The 10,874-nt window shown below is 37.7% G+C and overlaps 2 protein-coding genes across 2 annotated transcripts; one reads left to right on the top strand and one right to left on the bottom strand.

Annotated features, from left to right (window-relative positions):
• Nucleotides 1–347: 347 nt before the first annotated feature.
• LOC121996004 lies at nucleotides 348–2,932 on the bottom strand. Its single transcript, XM_042549806.1, has 7 exons — nucleotides 2,652–2,932; nucleotides 2,081–2,167; nucleotides 1,738–1,989; nucleotides 1,494–1,658; nucleotides 1,369–1,422; nucleotides 1,066–1,212; nucleotides 348–983 (listed from the first exon to the last, which is right to left on the bottom strand). The coding sequence occupies exons 1-7, from the start codon at nucleotides 2,823–2,825 to the stop codon at nucleotides 606–608; spliced, it is 1,257 nt and encodes a 418-aa protein (XP_042405740.1). The 5' UTR covers nucleotides 2,826–2,932; the 3' UTR covers nucleotides 348–605.
• Nucleotides 2,933–3,639: 707 nt separating this feature from the next.
• On the top strand, nucleotides 3,640–8,401 carry LOC121996003. The gene is made up of 3 exons (XM_042549805.1): nucleotides 3,640–4,016; nucleotides 5,699–6,051; nucleotides 6,141–8,401. The coding sequence occupies exons 1-3, from the start codon at nucleotides 3,812–3,814 to the stop codon at nucleotides 8,301–8,303; spliced, it is 2,721 nt and encodes a 906-aa protein (XP_042405739.1). The 5' UTR covers nucleotides 3,640–3,811; the 3' UTR covers nucleotides 8,304–8,401.
• The last annotated feature ends 2,473 nt before the right edge of the window (nucleotides 8,402–10,874 follow it).

Genomic DNA, 10,874 nt, shown 5'->3' with positions numbered 1-10,874 from the left:
TGAAGATATGCGAGTGAGGCGTCATAAATATTGACGATATGCGTGATGGTATATCTCAAATTGGTCATGAATGTGGCCTTATAGAAAATTGATGCATACCACCGTCATGTTGAGGCTGTCTTTTCGAGGCGATGCGTTGCGATTCCATCGATTCAGCTTTCAATCGAACGGATGTGGTAGTTAGCTGCCCTTTTGCATTCTGGATTGGACGGTTTGTTTGTTTGTTTTTTTTGATCGGACGGTTGTGATTCAAGGGTAGAGAGTTTACTAGGGCGACGAAAGGAGAAATGCGAACGCCTTCAACATCATGCTCCTCCTTCTGCTATATCCACAGCTATACGCCACAATTGAAATTTTAATATTAGATACTTATTAACCACTTGAAAAGTCTAACTATTTGCACCATATAAACAAGAGCAATTTCAACAAATAAAAGGCGCCTCTTGATTATTGCCCTTATCAAATTACCCCTTCTTCGACTTTCGCCTTTGGCATGCCAAAACCACTAAACGAAGCTACTTTTCACAACTGCCTAGGAGCAAAAAGAGGGCTTTAGCTTGAATGTTACAAAGTTGAAGAAGAAAGGAGATTCCCAATTGGTTTCTCTATTGGCAATTAGAGTTTCTGCCTGGTCCTCCATAGTAGAAGTACTGCCCCCAATCACCATTGTTTCCGTTCTGCACGTTGTAGCAGTTTGACTGCTCCGTGAACGATCCGACCCCCGTCGGGGCGCTTAGATGGTTAGAGCCATCAACTATCTGAATGTTCCTGAAGTAGCTTGCTTTGCTGTATCCTTCTTCAGGGAAATGGCCACTGCCCATCCCAGTAGAAGTGTGCTCCCCGTCTGGGTCTGAGTTCAAAACCTCCCCTCCCCATTCGATCATGGACGCACTGTCGGCGAGGTATGAGAAGAGGAAAGAAGGCCAGTAGCCTAACACATGATCCCTCCCAAATTGCATCCACCAGTTCCCTTCCTTGGGATCCTGCTCAGGTTCATACAATCATGTTAATACCACTATTTCAATAGATAATTTTGGTGGCGTTCCATGTGAACTGGGAATCTACCTTCCAAACCAGTATGCTTATATCATATTGCGAACCGTCGTAGTTGGAGATCGGGGAGATGCTGGCACCCATTGCGATCGCATTGTTTATTTGAATGAAACCAGAGCACAGCAGGTTGTAGCATCCTGTTGCTTGGTATGCGTCGCTCTGGAATTCCATGTTAAAACAAAAACTACTATAAAAAATTGATTACAAACAAAGCACCCAATGAATGACCTTGTGAAGTGAAGAATTTCTGATAACTTCATCTTATTTGTATGTGGTACTTCAAAGAAATAAATAGAGAAAGGGCATTGAACTTACAGTCCAATAAGTAAACAGCCTAGTGTTATTGTCCCCATACAGCTCAGGGCTGACCTAAAATCAGAACACCAATAGAAATGAAACTGTAAGCCCTTCTCTTATATGAAAGTAGAATGAAAGCATACCTGCCAACCAGCTTCGATGCTATTAAGATCCTGCCCAAAAGAGCCCCCTAATATCCAGAGCTGAGAGAGACTGAACTCATTGGTTTGCTGGATCTTTGGCTGCCAGACGTTAATTGTTGCTTTTGCTCCATAGTATTTGTCTCCCTCTACATATGCAATTGCATGCTACTCGAAGAATCATAACAACAAAGCCATTGAGAAAGGGGAAGAAATTAAAAGGGGTGGTACTTTCGGATCAGGATACCTGGTGTCCATTCTCATTGAGAAGGTCAGGCTCGACAGATAGGGGGTTGGGAAAGCTTTTATGCTTCTTCCTCCCGTATCTTTTAATGGAGCTAGCCCGTAATACATCATCCCTGGTGGTTCTCCTGATAGGGATGGTATCCTCAGGGCATCTCCCATTCTGATGCCACGGCTGAGCCATGGAGGAAGTTTTCTTATCTGATGTTGCCTTGCTATCATCAAACAACCCTTCTGGGTGGAAATTTGGCCTCGTCTATAAGAATTTAGCATTAAGGAAATTGGTCAGGTAAAGAAACCGTCAAAGGTGATTAAAAAGTAGGGAGTTTGTATGCAATGAGATAAACCTGGATAGTATGGTTCTTGAGGAAAGGATGATCAAAGGCTGGTTGGTGAGACACATGAACACAGTCTATGGTATCTCCATCTGGACTCTGCTTATTTATGTAATTTATCAGAGAATCATCATTAAACAACAGAGAATAGCATATCGAATTTTTGTAAAAAGAAAAGAAAGAATCAGGCACACATAAAGATCTAAAACTTTTGATGGGAAGATAACTCTAAATTAGAGAGATTTTGTCAAAGCAACCACCATGTTGAGCAACACTCCCAATCAGCAAATGATAGCAGAAAGCTGCATTCTGGAAGTAGAAAAAACTGGCATATTAATTATTTGCCCTTTTAAACCATGTGTACTTGACCTAAACACATCGTCGAAGCTGGAAAATCCCAAATATCAAACAGCACAAGTTCGATAAACTGAAGTGAAGAACATTGAACAAAATTGAAAGAAATTGAAGAAAATGATGTTTTTTTTTTTACAAATCTCGTCCAGATTGAAGTAACAAAAGAGGAGGAAAAAAGTGCGGAAAAATCGATGAATGAGAAAACCTAGAAAAGGGCACAGCCAAGCACCTTGATGCTCTTGACGGGGGCTTTATTGAACCGCTTGAGGTGCCGCCGCACCTCCAACCGCTGCGTCTCTCCCGGCCCGCCGACGCGCCCCGCGACAGCGCACGATAAGCAGGCCACCATCGCCAGAGCCAGCGCAGCCACCATCCGGCGGCCTACATTAACGTGCGCCGCCATGTGCTCTTCCACTCTCTTCCCCCTCACCCACAACCTTCTCCTCCTCTTCTCTCGCTCCACTCGCAGCCCTCTCTATCGCACGGATCTCTCGTCCTCTTCCATGGGAGAGTCCAAAACCTCGCTTGGAGTCACCTCCCGCCAAACTTAACCTTTCCACGTGTGCGCACGCTGAGAGAAAGCGATGCCGACGAGGCGGTGGAGGTAACCACACCCCATCCGGTGACAGGATAGCGAATCACGGGATGGATTCGATGGATCCGATAGACGGCCACGATTGCTCATCGACTAAAAATGTTCAAAAATTTGACCGTCGCCTGCGTGGAGATTTGTGCACGCATGGGATCTGACTCCAATTTATGACGTGGCGACAGAGAATCTAACGATGGCACGATTTTATCGTACTATCGACGTTAATTAATTAATTAACAGGAATAATTTGGTCAATGATAGATTAATCATTCATTTCAATTTTGTGATTAAGTATTTTGCGAAAAAAATAGTGGAAGCAGTTAAAACCAAAAGTTTGGCTACCGTGATTTCTGCCTAAACATACGAGTCAACGCATTGACTGTCGTATAACCAGTCAAACGTTTGGCAGGGGTTGATTATTTACGTAATAGTCAAACCTCACCGAACAAGCTAAGTAATTTAATGATTAAGTGTCAATGGGGTTAACCCGAGCTGAGCTGGCCACAACCTGATCTGATTTAGCCTAGGCTGGGCCCACGGGCCATGACCATGGGATCGGGCCAGGTAAAAGTACGGCCCAAGGCCTAAAAATTCTGAAATTAGGCTCGATGGACCAGACCTATCCGCTCGGCTCGGCGAGGCGTCTAGCGACGACGAAAATAAGCCGGCCTCGCCCATTACTGCGACGACCGCTTCCTCGCTACTCCTCATCGCCCATCTCCGGCCGCCTCCTCGACTCACGCCATTTGCTTGAATTCGTGGGTATACGCGGACGATTGGGTGGGATCGAAGCGGTGATGGCGGCCGGCGAGGAGCAGGGTGGCTGCGGGAGTCGTTGGACGGCGTCTACTAACTGGATCCTCGCCGGAGGATCTCTCCAGAACGCCATCTCGTTCGAAACCTCCGAGGAGGACGCCCCCTCCCCTGAGATTTCGGATCCTCTTCTCCTCGCACGGCCTCCGGCCGTGGCGGAGGAGGACTTTCTCCCTTGCGAAGTCACCAGTGAGTTTGCCGATCTCGTCGTACCGTATCTATAAAATTTTAGCCTTTTTTTGCCCCTTCAAGGGTTTTCCGAACACCTTTAACCAACCCAAAGGTAGTATTCAGTCATTGGTACTTTGTTTGCACTTTTTCCCTGATCCCTCTACTTGAGTATGCCATGTGTGTGTGCGAGTGTGCAGCAGCAGTTGCCCATTAGATGCTTCGAGGGTTTGGTGATACAAAATCACCAGGATGAATCGAAATATGAATACTACTAAGACACTGATTTGGATCAACAAGCCGATGTGGGGAAAAAAAAAACACACTGTAAAAACAAAGATGCTTCCCGATTTTGTTGACCTTGAGGGTAATACCCTCACAATTTTTGGCTTTCCCAAAAGATGCTTAACTGGATGAGGATCTCTTTGACCTTAAAAAATGTGAGATTTCATCGTTTCTTAACAGTGTGAAACTGAAATCCCCTTTAGATTCTTGTTATTCCCACGCGAGGTGGAACTTACAGCATTTTTTTTGCATGTTAAGTGTTAGTCTATTCCCGGAGCAATTTAATCCATTTATCTTGATAGGTGTTAAGAGTTTGATTTTTTCTTCATCTTCAATCTTTCATTCATCTTATCAAATTATATGTTTGATGTAAGATGAAAACAGGTATTGGTCTCTTCCAACATCTTGCCTTTCTCTTAGTAATTGTTTGTATTAAGTCTTAGCATCTTCTGCCTCTCTTAAATGATTAGAAATTTTAACCTCCTTACAAAATTGCTCCTTTCGTGGAGAAAATATATCAAAAAAATATTGGAACTCTAATCTCACTTATGTCTGCCTTACTTTTATTAGTCTCTTTGCCAACTGCAATTTCGAAATATTGGTTACTCTTTGTCTCTATTTCAGTATCCTCATTTTGTGGAGTCATTGTTGGTATTTTACTCAGTCTCTGCAACATTTTCTCCTTATCATAGAGCATATTGGATTTTTGTTAGTTTCTCTCATATTATTAACTGTATCAAGAGTAGGTAGTAGGTACCTTAACTAATGGTTTTTTTTGTGTCCTTCACAAATTGTCACTTCTTTACAAACTTCAAAATCCCATGATACCTTCAGTTTGAGGGAACTAAGGAAGAACATTCTTTTTCACATTTGAAGATCAAATCAGTTCAAGTTTTCATTGTCCAGCTGTCAACTCATTTGAAGCTTTATTCAAAGCCCCGAGCAATCAAGGCTCTAAATTTGATAGACTAGTTTCCTGTCATCATCATTGTCTTTTTTTTCTCTTTTAAAAATAAAATTATATAACACACATGTTTGAGGGGAAGTACGAAGAGTTATTAGAATTATCGCATGCGTTGTAGATTTTGTTCCACATGGCTATTTAGTGATTGGATGAGACGTTCGGAATATGTATATGTTTAATAGTGTGTTTTATTCTTCAACATCACTTCCTTTGTCCCTATTATTTTGGGGTTGGCTACATGATGGATCTTATCTTAATATTTCTCTCCATGCAGAGATATAACTAGTAAGTTCTCTATTTTTATTATGAAATAATAATTTCCTTCTCCACTTTCCATAAAAGAAGATTGTATCAGTAGAATATCAAGTTCTTTATTGAGTTTGTGAGGTGATTTGATTGTGCTACCTGTGTAACTATAGACTTGTTCATTTACCTGATATTTCGTTTGTTGCAGTTCTTTTCAGTGGACAGTATGAAATACGTAGGATATATGTGCGAAGTACTGCTCGAGTATATGAAATATACTATGCTGCAGATGAGAGGAGCAATTCTATGGAATATCTATGCACGGTACGCTGTGATGTTGCTGCTAAAGAAATGACACCACCCATTTCTTCCATGGTTTCTGTTGAAAGTGAGAGTGTAAGTCATACAATTTTAGAAAAACAAGATAAGATGTCTGTTGCTTATAGTAACTCTAGCAGTGAAGATGGTTGGGTAGAAGTGGTCACTGATTCTGCCTTGCATGATGTCAAAACAAATTCCATCTCCAGGCAAGTTGATGAGAATTCAGATGCTGGCTTTCAGGTAATTGTTGTATTCTATGACTAGTAAAACTTTGTCCGTATTTTGTTCATTATGTTGCTTCTTTATTTGGTACAACCTTATCCTTGCAGACATATTATGAGGCAACAGCTGATATTTCGGATTTCAATCCTTGTATGGCTGTTACACTTCGTTTTCTTTCACTTCAAACCAAGACTCGTGTACATATATCAGAGATTTATGTATATGCTGATCCTGTTGAAACCTCCAGTCCAGGCACTCCTGTCACCACGGAGGAAAAAATTGGAGGAACTTCACTCCTGACCATGTTTATTCCAACTCTTTTGCAATTATCAAAATCAGCAACGAGCAGACAAAATCACTTCTCTGATGCTTTTGGGGTTCATAGGAACCAGGATGGAAGGCAGGATGTAGCTGAGGTTGCAAGCTCAGGAATCACATTGCCACTAGAAACAAATTCTAGCAAGGCTGATCTTTTACTTGGGGTTCATGAAAGCAGTCAGTTCAAACCAGAATTTTTTTCATCTGCATCGAACATGGAGGTAACTGATAAAGAGTCGGATTCATCCTTTGGAAATAAAAAAATGGATCTAGTTCATGAGAAGAGTGATTTAAAACCAGAAAACAGGGATTTGAGATTCGATCCAGAAATAACAGAAGATATAGCATCCTCAAGTAAGATTCTGCCTGAAACCAAGAAAACACATGAAAATATGCACTTTTCAGATAGCAAGATACAAATTAATCCTGATCAAATTTCCATATCTGCTAAAGAGAGAGTTATAGTTGGTAATCGTATTGAAATGGTTCTTGATGAGCTTGTTTCAAGGGTCACGAGAATAGAAGAAGTTTGTTCAAGATTTGAGGAACATTTGGTAAAACCACTTAGTTCTATCGAGGGAAGACTTCAGAAACTGGAGACTATGCTTGAAAAATTCACTCAAGGAAAGCAGTGTCATCGACCAGGTGGTTCGTCACGGATATTTTTGCCAGAATGTTTTTCTGATGGATCTGACCTTGAAAACGAGGACACTAATGAATCTTCATGCACATCAAGGGATGGTATTATTCTTCATCATTCATCATTAGCAGCTGATGTCTTACAGAATCCATCACCCATAGTTGATGTCAGAGAAATTGCAACTAAATCTAAGGTTTCCCCAGGTTTTGAAATCAAGGCTCCTGAATTTGCCATTGAAGACGATGAGTGCTTACAATGTGATTCTAGCTTAGCAACTGATGTGAATTTTGGCGAAGCTAAGAAACTTTCGCCTATAGACAATGATGATGATGAGTGTGGTAAAGATGATGTAGTTAATGAGCTTGGTAGAGATGATGCTAGTTTACCTTGTAACGTGAGCTCTGGTGAAGGTAAGAAGTTTTTATCAATAGATCATGCATTGGCTTCTTCTTTGGAAGCATTTATGTGCTCAGAACTCAAACCTACAGCGCGAGAACATCATAATCTTTCTGCCAGTGATAAGAACAGTTCCAGTTCTCCTGCTAGAGATTTTTCAATTGCAGCTGGCAATTCCGGCAGGAGCTTAAATGAATTGGAAGATGAAATCGCTGCTCCTGACCCATTGTCCTTTCCAGCCGCTTCTAAGATGTTTGTCAACGATTCAGGCAAGGATAGCGGCCATAGTACATTCAGCATATTAGAGGTGTCTGATGCTTTCCATGACTTATTTATTCCTTGCGACACTTTGATGTCTTCTTCACCTTTCTTGGATGATGGTCTAGAACTCATGGCACCTGACTGGGGGAATTTTGTTGCTAGCAAGGAGTGTCAGGGATCTTTGCTTAATGCTCAGGATGATGTCCGAGCAAATCACGATGGCCCAAGCTCGAGCCAATTTGATGCCAATAGTGTGCAAGCTGTTAATGGAACAACACACTTAGCTGCCAATAGCACTGCCAGCGAAGTCAGTATCATTTTCAATACTAAAGATTCCAACCAAGCTCAAGAGACACCAGAGTTACCTTCATCTTTTGATCCTGTTATGGAAATGAACTTCATTACAGAAAAAGACTGGACTAGTGGAATTCCACTGGAAATCTTACTGGGCGTGGCATTGGATAGTAAGGCTGAAGACTCTCTTGTTGCAGATACTACTGAGGAAGGCATAGTAGCCGATCAACTTCTGGACGGCATCGATAACTTATCGTTTCCGGCTGACAGTTCTTACTCATACAATGACGGCATTGCAGAATCAAATCCTGATGTAGATCTTGATGACTTCGGCAAGAAAAACTTCTCTAGTTTAATATAGACCAACAAAAATAAATTGTACAGCAAGTAACTGGAACTGGTTATAGAATTTCTATAGCATAGCATGTAGTTATTGGCATCTCGCCATATTTCGTTTGCTGTTTATTATGCTTTTGTATCGATTTTTTTCTTCTTTTTTTTATTCAATGAATTGATCTCCTAAAACATTTTCAAAGAGAATGATTTCCTAAAAATATACATCGAACATGGGAGAATGAAACGTATATTATTTTTAATATTTTTATAATTATAATATTTATATATTTGTTATAATAAATGATTGATTTGATTTGATATGATTGTTGATTGATAAATTATTGTATTGTTTTTTATATCATTACAATTATCTTATAAATAGGGGGTTTTGGTTAAAATAAAAGATAAGATAATTCTTTATTTAATTCTCTTTCTTTATTATTAAATTACAAGACGTTATTAGTATGAGTATTTTTTTATAATATGAATTTATAAACATCTTTATTCTTAGTCTTTTTTTGTGAAAGCTTTCAAAATAGCACAAATTTTTTAGTTTTATGTTTATATTAATACTTTTGAAATAGTATAATATTTAGATTTAATATTTATGCGTAGTCTAAATTTTAAATGTATACTGATGCTTAAAAAAGTAACTTTTAATTTATATTGAAGTTCTTGAAAAAGTACAATTTTTAATACTACGTTGATGTTCTGAAGTAGCACACCATGAATTTATATTGATATATTGATACATCTAAAATTTAATTTTTAAGATTTATAAATATCCTTAAGAATATTGATCAATGATATAAATTTTATTAATGTTCCTGAAAAATATTAATTTACTCGACACATCTCAATATTCTTGAAAATTTTTAATTAAAGATATAAGATTTATCAATATTCCTAAAGAATTTTGAAAAATATATTAGATTTGATAATATTATGACATGCTTATTTAGTATTTGTTTCCTTTTATTTATTTAGTATCTGTTTCCTTTTAATTTTTGTTGCTATAATATTTTTATATGGACACAAATTTTACTTACATATTTAGTATTTGTTTCCTTTTAATTTTTGTTGCTATAATATTTTTGTGTGGACACAAATATTTAATTGTATCATAACTATGTCGATATAATATGTTTTGATCCTATTATGATACACTTGTTTAATATTTGTTTCCTTTAAATTTTTATTGCTATAATATTTTTGTGTGGAAGAAATACATTGTGTTCCATAAATAACATTATTTTAATTATTTTCTTAGTTTGCTCTTATATAGTGATTGATATGATAAATATTACAAAACTTGGATTTGAAGCACTTATCTGGGAAAAATTATTTGTCATGAATTTTAAATACCAAAATACACCTTGCCGCTAAGAGCTTAGAAGATACACAAAAGAATGAAACAACGAATCCATTGTGCAAAAGCACTTTTTTTTTTTGTCACCATCTTGATGATGAATTGAAAGTTGAGTATCTCACTATAAAAGAACTATGAGAACTTTGAAAAAATTTGAAAGAAATGTTTGACTATTAGAGAATTATAATTTTCCCAAAAGTTGACAGTCTCTGCTTGCAAGATTTTAAACTTGTAAATGATTATAACTCAGTATTATTCAGGATTATCTCTAAACTCGCACTTTGTGAAGAAAAAAAATTACTAATCAAGATTTATTAGAAAAAAACTTTCTCCACTTTTCATGCATTGAATGTGCTCTGCATCATCAGTATGGTGAGCGTGGATTTAAAAAATATTTTAAGCTTATCTCATATATACTAGTTGCTGAACAAAATAATTAGTTACTTACGAAAAATCATCGGTTGCGTCCAACTGGCTTTACACCGTTTCCTAAAACAAAGGGAATATCATTCTTCGAAGTCAATGCTAACTCATCTTAAAATTATAAGATTGAGATAAGTCATGAGTGTGGCCGTGGCCATGGCCAAAGAGAAAATTATTAGCAACAAAATGATAAAAGATTTAAAAGAAACAACCAGCGCGATGGAAATCTAACAATAAAAAAGGAAAAAGGAAAAGTTCAAAAGAATATGAATATAAGTGTTTTAAATGTGGGATGGAGAGGTATTGGTCTTGTATTTGTTGTACAACAAGACATCTTATGGATCTATATCCAAATTTGATAAAATAATAAGGAAAAATATAGACCAATTTTGCTAATAGTTATGATCGAGTTGACATAACTCATCTGAATGACTTTGATTTCTTTGCCCAGCCAGATGATAATATTGATCATTTTATTGTGGCGACGTGCTAGACAATATGAAATAGTTGTAATTCCGTTTTAGTGTCTTTTCCTTTCCAACTTTATTTTTGATTTAAGTTACAGGTAAAATCTCTCAAAGTATGGATGATTGTCTTTCAATCGAGTTACAAGGTAATTTTTATTTTGAAATTTTATTTTCTTTTAAGTTGGCAATGAGAGTTAGTATATTAGATCTTCATTTAATAAAGTGTTTTATTTATAAATCTTACAAAATGTTATATTGGAATTATAAACTTACACATTTATTTTTTTAAGATTAATGATGAAATATCAAGATGAATGTCTAGCAGATAGTGGTACAA

The sequence above is a fragment of the Zingiber officinale genome, chromosome 6A (genome assembly GCF_018446385.1).
Source record: "Zingiber officinale cultivar Zhangliang chromosome 6A, Zo_v1.1, whole genome shotgun sequence".
NCBI classification, from domain to species: domain Eukaryota; kingdom Viridiplantae; phylum Streptophyta; class Magnoliopsida; order Zingiberales; family Zingiberaceae; genus Zingiber; species Zingiber officinale.
The sequence above is the reverse complement of the archived record's forward strand: the minus strand, read 5'-3'. Positions and strand labels throughout refer to the sequence as shown.